Source organism: Gossypium raimondii, chromosome 13, assembly GCF_025698545.1.
Source record: "Gossypium raimondii isolate GPD5lz chromosome 13, ASM2569854v1, whole genome shotgun sequence".
In the NCBI taxonomy this organism is placed as follows: Eukaryota; Viridiplantae; Streptophyta; class Magnoliopsida; order Malvales; family Malvaceae; genus Gossypium; species Gossypium raimondii.
This window is the reverse complement of record NC_068577.1, coordinates 18,119,783-18,133,436: the sequence shown is the minus strand read 5'-3', so window position 1 is coordinate 18,133,436 and position 13,654 is coordinate 18,119,783. Positions and strand designations below refer to the sequence as shown.

General features: G+C 33.9%; 1 protein-coding gene across 2 annotated transcripts; it reads left to right on the top strand.

Moving 5' to 3' along the window:
* Positions 1-11,011: 11,011 nt before the first annotated feature.
* LOC105784103 (septum-promoting GTP-binding protein 1) lies at positions 11,012-13,452 on the top strand. 2 transcript variants are annotated; one of them, XM_012609898.2, is made up of 6 exons: positions 11,012-11,437; positions 11,525-11,651; positions 11,753-11,834; positions 12,027-12,066; positions 12,162-12,245; positions 13,125-13,452. In XM_012609898.2, exons 1-6 carry the CDS (start codon positions 11,129-11,131, stop codon positions 13,287-13,289), a joined length of 807 nt encoding a protein of 268 aa, XP_012465352.1. In that variant the 5' UTR covers positions 11,012-11,128; the 3' UTR covers positions 13,290-13,452. The 2 variants fall into 2 exon arrangements, with proteins under 2 accessions (XP_012465352.1, XP_012465351.1); XM_012609897.2 differs by having other exon boundaries at positions 11,013-11,437; positions 11,753-11,849.
* The last annotated feature ends 202 nt before the right edge of the window (positions 13,453-13,654 follow it).

Sequence of the window (13,654 nt, the reverse complement as noted above, 5' to 3'; positions counted from 1 at the left end):
TTCTGATTTAGTCTCGACTTCTTTCTAATATGTTTTTAGGGCCTCGAAGGCTCGTATAAGGGACGTTATGCTTGTTATGGATTGGTTTTGATATGAATAAAGATATGAATTGGAATGTTTATAATTTTTATTCGTTTTGAAATGAAAGCTCTGGTAATGCTCCGTAACCCTATTCCAACGACGGATACTAATTAGGGGTGTTACATTTATTGGTATCAGAGCTATGGTTTAGTCATTTCTCAGACTAAACGTATAGTATATGATTCTAGCTATACATGCCATTATATAACATGTGATAGTGTGATATCTCCTAATCGTTTTAAAACATGTTTTCTTATACCAATGACATCTAGTCGAACTGATTCCAATGAAGTAAATAGTAACACTTAAGCCTCCATTCATAGAGTAGCATCGAGCAGTACAAGGAAGCCTTCTTCCAGATGATGAGTGAATTATTTACCGAGTTCGTACAGACAAACCTGGCTGCTCAACAACCTCTACCCCCTTTTGCTCCCCAATTGGTCCCCGTTATTCCTCAAGGTTTGGAACCTTTACGAGTTAATAAGCCACTTGTTGATAAGATTTGTAAGTATGGGAATGAAGAATTCAGAACTAATGCTAAAGATTATCCTAAGAGGGCAGAATTTTGGTTAGAGAATACAGTCAGGGTTTTTGACGAACTATCTTGTTCACCAGTCGAATGTGTTAAGTGTGCAGTATCTTTGTTAAAAGACTCAGCTTACCAGTGGTGGAACACATTGATTTCAGTCGTGCCGAGAGAACATATAACCTGGGAATTCTTCCAAACTGAGTTTTGAAAGAAATATATTAGTTAGAGATTTCTGGATCAGAAACGTAAAGAATTTCTTGAACTCAAACAGGGTCGTATGTCTGTATCAAAATATGAATGAGAGTTTATCAAACTGAGTAAATATGCCTGGGAATGCATTCCAACCGAGACTGCCATGTCTAAAAGATTCGAGGAAGGGTTAAATGAAGATATAAAACTTCTAGTCAGAATTATTGAGCTGAAAGAATTTGTTGTCTTAGTTGATCGGGCACATAAAGCCGAGGAGCTTAGTAAAGAGAAAAAATGATCAACTGGGAAGTCATATCAGTCGTCGTCGAAGAGACCAAAAGAACATCACATCCATTCCACCGCCTTAGTGGGGTATTCTAGTAGAGACAGAGGTAACTGACGTTCGAGTCCAAAGCGTTAGGCTACATCTGTAGTGAGTGTGGGTAATGTCAAGGATAACAGGCCCAAGTGTAAGTATTTTAAAAGACCACATTACAGTGAATGTAGACTGAAGAACAGAGTAGGTTTCAGGTGTGGTTCCTTCGAACATTATCTTAGAGATTGTCTAGAGAAGTCCAAGAAAGAAAAAGTTCAAACTACGAGACGAAGCAACACTACTGCGAGAGGTAGACCACCTCGTAATCCCAAAAATGTGAGTGGTAGTCGTGGTGTTACAAAAGACTCTGCTATGAGATCTAAGGCACTAGCACCAGCTAAAGCTTATGCTATTCACGTACGAGAAGAAGCTTCTACGCTAGATGTTATAACCGATACTTTCTCTATTTTTGATACTAATGTTACTGCTTTGATTGATCCAGGATCAACTCATTCGTATGTATGCACGAATTTAGTATCTAGTAAGAAATTACCTTTTGACTCCACTAAATTCGTGGTTAAAGTGTCGAACCCCCTAGGTCAATATGTATTAGTTGATAAAGTTTGCAAGAACTGTCCTTTGATGACTCAGGGTCACATTTTTCTGGCTGATTTGATGCTATTGTCGTTTGATGAGTTTGATGTGATTTTGAGCATGGATTGGTTGACTCTACATGATTCTGTTGTGAACTATAGATGAAAGCTTATTGTATTGAAATGTCAAAATGGTGAGACACTTCAGATTAAATCAGACAGTTTGAATGGGATACCTATTGTTATTTCAGCTATGCCAGCACAGAAATATGTGTGAAAAGGTTGTGATGCTTATCTTGCTTATGTATTGGATTCTAAAGTATCTGATTCAAAGCTTGAATCAGTGCTGGTGGTTTGTGAGTATCCTAATGTGTTTCCAAAGGAGTTATCTGGATGATTAGAGAGGTTGAATTTGTTATTGACTTAGTACCGAGGACATCACTGATATCTATAACACTGTACAGAATGACTCCTACTGAGTTAAAAGACTTAAAAACACAATTGCAAGAATTGACAAATAAGGGTTTTGCTCGACTAGATTCTCACCTTGGGGTGCACCTATTTTGTTTGTTAAGAAAAAGGATGGATCAATGAGATTGTGTATTGACTACCATCAGCTCAAACAGGTTACAATCAAGAATAAGTATCCACTGCCGTGAATTGATGATTTGTTTGATCAGTTGAAAGTTGCAACATTATTTTCAAAGATTAATCTTCGTTCTGGTTACTATGAGCTACGAGTTAAAGATTTGAATGTGTCAAAAACTGCATTCAGAACCAGGTACAAACATTATGAATTTCTTGTGATGTCGTTTGGTTTAACTAATGCACCTGCAGTATTTATGGATTTGATGAACAGAATCTTCAGATTGTATTTAGACAAATTCATTGTGGTATTCATTAAAGACATTCTGATTTATTCACGAGACGAGTTTGAGCATACCGAGCATTTGAGAATTGTGTTGCAAACTCTGCGTGATAAACAACTGTTTACTAAATTTAGAAAATGTGAGTTTTGGCCCCAAGAAGTCGGTTTTCTAGGACATAGAGTATCAACCCAAGGCATCAGAGTTGATCCGAGTAAAATTTTAGTAGTTGTTGACTAGAAACCACCAAGAAACGTATATGAAGTTAGAAGTTTTCTTGGATTAACCAGTTATTACATAAGGTTTGTCAAGGGATTCTCGATGATTGCGACACTGATGACACAACTACTACAAAAAGATGTGAAATTTGAATGGTCAGAGAAATGTCAACAAAATTTTAATCAATTGAAACCACTGTTGACTGAGGCACCAATATTAGTTCAGCCTAAATCAGGTAAAACATTTGTGATTGTTAGTGATGCATCTTTGAATGATTTAGGATGTGTTTTGATGTAAGAAGGCAAAGTAATAGCTTATGCTTCTAGACAGTTCATACGAAAAGAAATATCTGACACATGACTTAGAATTGACAGCTATTGTGTTTACATTGAAAATTTGGTGACACCATTTATATGGTGAAAAGTGTCTTATATTTAACGATCATAAGAGTTTGAACTATCTGATGTCACAGAAAGATTTGAATCTGAGACGGCATAGGTGGATCGAACTATTGAAAGATTATGATTTGATCATTGATTATCATCCGGGTAAAGCGAATGTAGTTGCTGATGCTCTAAGTAGAAAGTATTTATTTGATTTGTGAGCAATGAATACACGACAAACATTATCTGGTGATGGTTCAATCTTAACCGAGTTAAAAGCTAAATTGATGTTTTTATAGCAGATCTGTAAAGCTCAGAAGTGTGATGACGAGTTACAAGCTAAACGGGAATAGAGTGTGTCAACTTCTGATTCTGAATTTCATATTAGATCTGATGATTACTTATTATTTAGAGGCAGAATTTGTATACCGAAGAATCCAGAGCTTATTTAGAAAATCTTGTACGAAGCTCATAGTGGTAGCTTGTCTGTTCATCCGGGAAGTAATAAGATGTACAGTGATTTGAAATAGATGTACTGGTGGCCGGGAATGAAACATGAGATTTCTGACTTAGTATCAATATGTTTAGTATGTCAGCAAGTTAAAGTTTAACATCAGGTACCTTCTGGATTATTACAGCCAGTCGAGTTACAATGGACTTCGTATCGGGTTTACCTCTATCTATGAGAAAGAAAGATACAATTTGGGTTGTCGTTGATCGTTTGATAAAGTTTGCACATTTTATTCTGGTATGTACAGATTACTCCCTATAGAGATTAGTTGATTTATACGTTTTTGAGATCATCAGATTGTACGGGGTGTCGGTTTTTATTATTTTGGATAGAGATCCGCGATTTACATCACGATTTTGGAAAAAGTTACATGAAGCTTGAGGTACGCAGTTATTGAAAGAATTGGACCAGTAGCGTATCGATTGGCTTTGCCGTTAGAGTTAGAAAATATTCATAATGTGTTTCACATATCTATGTCACAACGTTACCGATCTGACCCTTCACATATTGTCTCACCTAAGGATGTTGAGATTTAGGCTAATATGTCGTACAACGAGGAACCAATCAGAATTTTGGCTAGAGGTTGAACAATTGAGAAATAAGAGCATAACTTTAGTAAATGTTCTTTGGCAACAACATGGGATAGAGGAAGCCACTTAGGAACCCGAGGAAGCTATGAGAAATCAATATCCGAACCTCATTTCTGGTAAGATTTTTGGGGACGAAAATTCCTCTAGGGGGAGAGTTGTAATAGCTTATTTTCAGTGAAATCGAAACAATAGTTTTGGGACCACAAATCTGACGTTGAAATATTTATTTTATTATTATTTTATTGTCTACAGCATGATAGTAGTACCATATAAAAATGACGAAATCGTGTATAGTGCAAAAGTTGAGTTCTAGTAGCTAAAGGTATTAAATAGATATAGAACCTTAAAGTATGAGTCCTTATATGGTAATTAGACCATTAATGGAGATAGTAGATGTACATGGCTTGGCATTAGTGAAATTTTTAATGTTTTTAAAGGTTATAATATTAATTTAGTAAATAAATGATAAATTAAATATAACAAAACAAAGTTGTCATCTCTTTTATTCTATTGGAGAAGCTTCAATATTCGGCTAGCTTATTTCTAAGTGCATGGTATGTATTTTAGTCTCGGGATCATTGTAGCTTAATCTTGCTAACCCGGGGACTAATTTGTGCAACTATTAAACTATTAAAGTTTTCCATGAATGAATGTGTATGAGTTTTGATGATTTATGGAAGAATATGGTTAGTTGTTGATAGATAAACAACTTTTGATAAATCATATTTGATGAAATTGTCAAATAGAGATTAAATTGAAAATTAGAAAATTTTACATGGTGAAATGGTGAAATAAATGAAATATAGGGCTTGCTAGGGACTTATATGATATTCGGCTATAATGGGTTATAAGAAAATTGCATGAATTTCTATTTTTATGAGTTAGGGACTAAATTGAAAAGAAATCAAAAGTATAGGGGAAAAATTATAATTTTGATAAAATATGAATTTGGATTAAATTGAATAAAGTAAATATTGAATTGAGCTAAATTTATTCGTTTAGATCAAGATAAACCTAGTACGGCTTTAGATCTTGGCAAAGATAAAGTTTCAGATTAGTCGTCTCCGTATCTACAATTAATCGTCGAGGTAAGTTCGTGTAATTAAATTGTGTTTATATATTTTAATTGAATTATACATGTATTGTGAATTGCCATATATATATATATAGATTGCATATCCAACGATGTTACGTCGACTACCGAGCCCCGTTTGAACCTTAGGAATTCGTAGGATACGAATGACATGTCATTAGGGTTTTCATGATTCGAGTGCTGGTCTTGAACGTCCTACCAATGGCTAAGGTCCATCATGAGTTGCGGATACTCCACAGATCATGTGAGCAGCATTGTGTAGTTACGTTCCGACCCACAACTCATGTGAGTAGGCCTATTTTCACAACTCGTGTGAGCATACATGTACAGGAATTGACGGATTACAATTATATGATTTAGCACACTATGTGCGAACTATCCCGAGTATCCAATGGTATTATAATTGGTTAACGAGCATTATTTGGAAAGGAAATGGTAAGGTTTCGATACGAACTAAGACATGGACATATGTGAATTTCATTGAAATGGTGATACATGGTATATCGAGAGTGAAATGGATGAAATATGCATATGATACATGATTAAATTTTGTGCTTATTTATGATTATATTGCCTATGTTATATGATTAAATGGCTAACATGGTTGGTGTATATGCTTAGGCTTTGGCCAAGTTGTGGTTGGATTATGCCATGTTTAAATTACTTAATATGTGTTGAAATGGTAAGTTGTGTTTAACATTATACGAACTTACTAAGCATTTATGCTTCCTCTATGTACTTTTTCATGTTTATAGTGAATCAGAAGCTCGATCGAGTTGAAAGCTTGTCGGAGTTATATCATACTATCCATCGGCTATATCGGTACTTTTGGATGTTTCTAAGTTTGGTTATAATGGCATGTATAGGTATTTTAGTTATTAAAGTAGCCATGTGTTTTAGCCAAGGTGTTTTGGCTTGTGAATTTGGTATCTTGAATGTTTGAATATGTTGTTATGTGTATGTGGCCTTATAATGGTTGAATTTATAGTTCATAGATGCTTAGATGATGGAAGTGGATATTGTCATTTTGGTATGGAAATGTAGTTGACATATATGAGTTATGATGCTATTTGCTAAATGGTAAATTTGGTATTTGCGAATATAAATTTAGTATGTAATCAAAGTGATAATTTTTGGCCAAAAGATGCACATTGTTATATATGTTTATACGTTGTCATTAAAGTGTCTTTGGGCATATTGGTTGTATGTAAATGTATCATTTTTGGTTTACTTGATTATGCATGGTTTTGATGCATTTTGATGGCTTGTTTAACTGTGAAAAAGTGATTGTAGGAACATGTATGAATGGGTGAGAAAAATGGCTTGGAAATGGCCTATTTTTCGTCCACATGGGCTAAAACATAAGCGTGTGTCTCAGCCGTGTCTGACACACAACCTGATGACATGGCCGTGTGTCCCTTGTAGCTTTTAAAGGGTTACAAGTCAGACGGTTACACGGCTTAGCACACGGCCTGGCACACAGGCGTGTGAGGTCATTTCGAAGGGTACACGGCATGGCTCACGGGCATGTGGCTTGACCGTATGACCCAAGTCAGTGAGCTACACGGGCTCGGACACGGCCATGTGTCCCTACTTCGAATGCCCAGACAGCCTGAGACACTGGCGTGTCTCTTGGCCATGTGACCTCTGCAGTTTTGAAAATTTTCATTGTTTTCTGAAAAATTCTTCAAGTTTCTGATTTAGTCCCGACTTGTTTCTAATGTGTTTTTAGGGCCTCGAGGGCTCGTATAAGGGACATTATGCATGTTATGGATTGGTTTTGATATGAATAATGATATGAATTAGAATGCTTATAATTTTTGTTCGTTTTGAAATGAAAACTCTGGTAATGCTCCGTAACCCTATTTCGGCAACGAATACAAGTTAGGGGTGTCAAAGCTTAAACGAGCTTTTCATTTCCTTTCGCATTACTCGTAGAGGACTCCGATTGATCCGGAACTTTACAGACATATTGAACACAATGTAATATGGTCATTAACAACCATAAACACATCCAAACATCAACAAAAATGCATATCCATCCACTCCCCTCTTAACCAAAAATTTGACTAGATTTGTCGAAATCTTAGTTTCCTTAATCAATTCTGATTTCTATTGTTTAAACCTAACCCTAAACAACTTATTAATCATTTTGTAGTAGATCTAAACCACTTTAGATGCATGAAAACTTATAATTTAATTTTTCTGAAAAAATCATCACATGTAAGCATTCAAGAGGAAAATCATCAATTCTCTAAAATCCTTTAATGATATGTTAAATTTGAGTTTAAAAACATTTTAATCATATCAAAATAAGATGAAATCATTTAGAAACAGTGATTCAACTTAGAAATCTGAATTTCACTATTTTCAAGCTCATTTTCGACTTAAAACTTTAGATCCATAGAAATCTCATTATAAGTAAGAAAATCTTGATTTGTAAAAGCAACATACATAAAAATATCATCAAGAATCAAAGTCTAACCTTGATTGAAGAAGAAAATTGAGTTGAAGCTTTAATTGCTCGAAGAACTTTTGGAAAAGGATGAGGAAATTGAGGAAGAATTTGAGTGTTTTCTTTAAAATTGAGAGAAAATCTAGTGTTTGGGAGGTGAGAAAATCGAAAAGGTTTTATTGTTTGGAGAGAAATAAGTATAATTTTATGTTTGGAAAAAATTCAAATAAGAAGGATGAAGGAGGGAAAAACATGGGAAGGGGTTTTTATAGTTGAATAAAAGAACTTATTTTTAAAACTTGGTCCAATTGCATTTGGGAAACTTTCAAGTTTGTCCCTTTTACAAGTTAGACCCCTTTCAATTAAAAACCTTTTTTTCTTAAATCTTTTTTAAATCCGATTTTATTTTTAAAAATTGTTTTAAGGAAAATAATTTTTGGTCACTTAACTTTAAATTCCCAAACCTAATTTTAGGCCCTCACTTTTCGAAAATAATTTAGGGATCTGAATCGAATACTATGTCTACTAACCCGAAACCACTAGAACGAATTTTGGGACGTGAAATTTTATTCTCATCTTACCGCTACAACTGCGTTTGAATCTAAACACACACCCCTACCATTGTTTTTGATCTCACTACTATATTATCCAATTACATTGCTACAGTAACTAATCTTACAGCCATCGCTATTTTTAACCTCATTAGAGGTAAGCGCATCGCTCATTCAAACTAAGCCTAAGCAAAGAGGAATTCATTCTACAAAAATAAGTTATCAGAAAGTAATATATACCATGTTAATAGCAAACATATCTAATAAACAATTATGTCATTTACATAAAAATAATAATCTAGAGAGGTAGAAATCAAATATCGCGATATTTATGTCAAATAAAATTTAGTAATAGCCATACCTTAATTGAAAAAATATATGGTCGAAATATAAAAGTTGCTTACCAAATCTAAACTTTACCCATACTTATACAATGATATTCAAATATCATGAATAAGAACCATGATCCATTCAGAGATTAAAATTTTCAACATCCTTAACAACATATAAATATAACAAAACCAATCATAATTAATCACAAATATAATAATCTTAGCACAATTTTGAGGTTTTTTCTCGACAATTTTGGTTTTCTTTTCTTATATGCAGTAGAAAACTGTCATTAAAAATATGAGGTTAGTTAAACGATCAAGGAAAGAGGAATAAGGTGGTAAGACATTGGGTTGATTCCAATTGGATTTAAATTTCCTTTTTGAAGCAAAGCTGAGATTGCTTTCATTGATTTTATTTACATACAAAATCTAAAATTTGAAGTCTAAGCATTGGGTTTCCTCCAAAGGATCCTAGGTTTGATCCTTGGGGAGGTTATAAGAAAGAAAGTTTTTATTTTTGTTTCTTTCTTTCTTTCTTTAGCCTAGAAGAGGATTTGTGAAAAAGAAACTCAAAATATATTGTAAAATAAAAATAAAGAAATAGTTAAAAATAGAGGTGGAATATGAGAAAACGTAATAAAAAGAACAAATAAGAAGAAGTAGGAGGATAAAAAAAGTATGTATTTTTATTGATTAATAGAAATGATTTATGATCTATATTTATAAATAGAAGAAATATATATGACATAAAACTATATATCTAATAAAATATTGCTAACAGAAGAGTTAATATTTTAAGAATAATTAAATATCCCAGACAGTTATTACCAACCAAAGATATTTTGACACCGACCGACCACTGTTGGTTTCATCATTACAAATAAAGAAAGGGAATAATGATGTGTAAGATGTTGAGTCCACTCATCAAATTCATGCTCAAGTCTTTCTACGATTAGACCTGTCTCGGGACAAATATATGTATATTATTTATTATTATGAAAGTTTACAAATCTAGGTTCTTTTCTTACAATTTTGAATTATTTTTGTGAACTTGAGGTTGGGCATCTTAACATAAAATATAAAATTTGGCACCCCAGAATGAAAATCAATAATTTTGTAATACAACAATGCTTTTTATCTCCAAAAATTCTGAATATAGAAGTTAACAATAACCTCAACCCCTAAACAAAAATCTGGGCTCAACCCTATTATTATCTACATACGTGGTTCAATTATTTATTAGATTTATTTGCATCCACGTTTCAAGGACAAGTGTCCTCTTTCATTCAATTAAACAAACTTTATCATGCTTTCCATGGGCCCATTTCTACCCTTGCGTTTTCATATCTAAGAATACATAAATAAATAAAAAATCATGTTTGAAAAATATGTATGCAAAAGATTTGAATTCAAATCATTTCATATTTACAAATGTCTATGAAAACTAATATCTTATGCTCTAATATAATATTTAAAAACATGTTAAATTGTTTATTTTTGAAAACGTGGTTCAGATTTACTTACCACAAATACTATTCTTCGGAGTTTGAAGAATTATATTAAAAAATTTAATAAGAAAGATATAATATATATGATTATTAAATATTAAATAAAATAATTATATTTAAAAATGGTTGAACTTAAATACATTTAAGTTGGTCATTTGTAAAAGTGGACGGACTTAAGCAAAATTTGAGAAATATATTTAAAGTTGAATTGAGATTGGACAACTATGAAGGATAGTGATCCGTATCTATAAACTCTTATATCAAATTTAACCATTAATGTTTATATTTTTATCAACTTGACCTTTAGTCTTTTTTGGAGCTAAATCTAGCCATTCATCTTCAAAAAGAGTCAAATTACTTTTTTTAATAAAAATATTGAATAAAATATTAATTTGTTAACGATGTTAGTACGATAATCCGCAAATGATATAACTTTATTTATCTCAATACATATAGTAATAAAAAAACAAAAAGCAGGGTATCAGTCTGCCCAAGTAACAAAGGAATGGCTTTACTAAGGGGGAAAAGGAGAGTTACTATGACAAAAACGTGAAAAGTGAAAGCTCCAAAATTTGAAGGGGAGGATGAAGGCTGTAGGGTGTAGGGTGTAGGGTGTTTCGGCATAAAATAATAAGAAAGTTACAGAAATAACCCTAGCCGGCAATTTGGACTAGAACCGAAAATTATTGTCCACAACACGGTCAACTGTCCCGTTAAACTAGTCGTTTTCGTAGCTAAAAAGTCTCGTCGTAACTGAAATTTAAAGGCTCACGTCCCAAAAATATCCAAAATAATTTTAAAAAAGATTTATCCAGCCAGCCTTCTTTTTTATTTTTGTTTTTCATCGACACAAATTTATTTGTTTCTGTTTGAAGACAGATCATTATCATCACCATCATCGTCATCATCATCATGACCCAATTTTGCCCCAAAATGGTTAAACTCAACCTTAGACGCAGATTTCAGCGTCGAGTTTTGATTTTGCGACGCTGCATTCGTTGCTTTTGGGACCGCTTCCTCATGTGCTCCCTAGGGAAGCCCATTAAGACTCGGTATCGAATGTTATCCTCCACCTCCTCCTCCGTGCATCCACCGCCTTCCGCCTCCGTACATCCTCCTCCTGTTTGTCACCATGGCCGCCATGATCATAAGGACTCGGATTTGGTTCCATTGAAGATCAGTCTCTTGGGTGATTCTCAAATTGGAAAAACTAGTTTTCTGGTTAGCCCCATTACCTTAGTCTATTTTTACTTAAAGAATTTAATTGAATACCCTATTCAAATGCATTTTTTGCCGTGGTTTTTGAAGATGAAATACATTGGAGATGAGAATGATGATGAACAAGAAGACAGTCAAGAGAAAGGGTTGAATTTGATGGATAAAACATTTTTTGTGAGTGGAGCAAGAATTTATTACAGCATCTGGGAAGTTGATGGTAATCCATTTCTTTTCTTTCAAAAAATTCATGTTTTCCCTTTTGCTTTTGCTTTCATGGCATCAGCAATCTATTCATTTTCTTTTCCGATTGAAAAACAGGGGTTGAGAAATTTCAGGATCATCTTCCCCTGGCTTGCAAAGACTCTGTAGCAATCCTTTTCATGTTTGATCTAACAAGCAGGTGTACTTTAAACAAGTGTGTACTCATATTATCCATTCCTATATCTCTGTACTTATATTATCCATTCCTATATCTCCATTTCAGTCGACAATGAGAATGAATTATTGTAATATTGCTTAATGGCTGCCCCTGCCACTTGAAAATGTGGGTAATATTCTAATTCAAATGGGGGTCTTTATTCTGTTGTTGCAGTGTAATAAGTTGGTATCAAGAAGCCAGGAAATGGAATCAGGTATTCACTTTCATTGCTTCTGTTCCAGGTTTCAAGATCTGTCACTATATGTTTGACGAAATGTCTCATTCTTATGAAAAACTTCGATTGTGCAGACAGCAATACTGATTATGATAGGAACCAAATTCGATGATTTCATTCAACTTCCCATAGATCTGCAGTGGACAATTGCTAGTCAGGTAAACTTTTACACAGTTCTTGTTGAACCTTTGAATCATTAGCCAAAATGTCCAAAAACATATTCCACTTGCTTTGGACAATTTTCAAAACAACCAAATCAATGTTTTATAATTAAAATTGGAGAACAAATGAAGTAAATCAAGGGACGAAAACACCCCTTTTTATGGAGATTGTTGTCTCCTACCCTTCACCAAATCCTGTCATCTAAATTTTATTGCAAGTGTTAAGATATTCGGCATACTGGTATAAGTACCATGGAGGCCCTTATATTAGGATTCGGATTGAATTTGGCCCCTCTACTAAAAAAATGAGCAAATTAGTCCTTGTACATAAGATCAAAGAACAAATTAGTCCTCTAGTTAAAAATTTTATCCATTTCTATGGTTAAAAACTGGTCTTTGTATCTTGACATGAGGTACATGTGGCATGCTATGTGCACTTGTCTGGTTATTCCGTCAGCTACGCCTGTCAACTACGCCAGTTTTTAACAGTATAAATGATTAAAATTTGAACTGAAAGGATCAATTTTCTCTTTGATTTAAATGTACAGAGATTGATTTTACTTATTTTTTGAGTAAAGGGGCAATCTAACTCCTAGTACAGGGGCTTCCATGATACTTTTATCTTGGAGTATCATACCTCATAATCATATCCTTATGTTAGAAAACAAATATCGAATACAAGTACTTTAGGGGCGAGTAACATAGATTTCAAGCACACCAACAATCCCTACATATGAAATGAGTCTTTCTCTTAGTTGTAGTTGGAATATGTTTATACCCTTGATTTGTTGTCCTGATTGCAATGCTCAATAAAGTTCGTTATTGTCTCTTAAGAATATTTTCTTAACTGGGTTCTTATTTATACGGCAATGACAGGCAAGAGCATATGCCAAGGCTCTGAATGCGACGTTGTTCTTTTCAAGTGCTACATACAACATCAATGTGAACAAGATTTTCAAGTTCATCACAGCCAAACTCTTTGACCTGCCTTGGACAGTGGAACGCAATCTTAACATAGGAGAACCCATCATTGATTTCTAAAACTTCCTGTTGTTGTAATGTAGATATATAGAGAGTTTCCAAAGAGATTGATCCTAAGCCAACCGGTCACCAGATTTTTATGTTTGGTGATGATTCGAGTTGTTCCACTGTGGGGAGAAAAGCCCATATTTAAGCAATGAATAGCATTTGAGTTGTTCAACAATTGTAGCCCAAAAAAGACCCTACACGAAACGTATAGTGACCACAATTGGCATTTCTAAACAAAATTGCCTTGGAAGAAAGTAGAAGATCAGATTAAAAGAGAGGATTAAACATGAAAAAGAATGATGGCAATACTCTTCCAAGTTTTTAGGCCAGGTCGTCACCAGCTTGGCTTGCTCGGGTTTGGATAAAAAGGAACTATT

Bases quoted from the DNA above. Each gene is read 5' to 3' on its own strand.
- LOC105784103 (XM_012609897.2), top strand. From the start codon at position 11,129: ATGACCCAATTTTGCCCCAAAATGGTTAAACTCAACCTTAGACGCAGA. The intron at 11,652-11,752 runs GTAATCCATTTC...ATTGAAAAACAG, and splicing joins CAGCATCTGGGAAGTTGATG to GGGTTGAGAAATTTCAGGAT. The intron at 12,246-13,124 runs GTAAACTTTTAC...CGGCAATGACAG, and splicing joins AGTGGACAATTGCTAGTCAG to GCAAGAGCATATGCCAAGGC.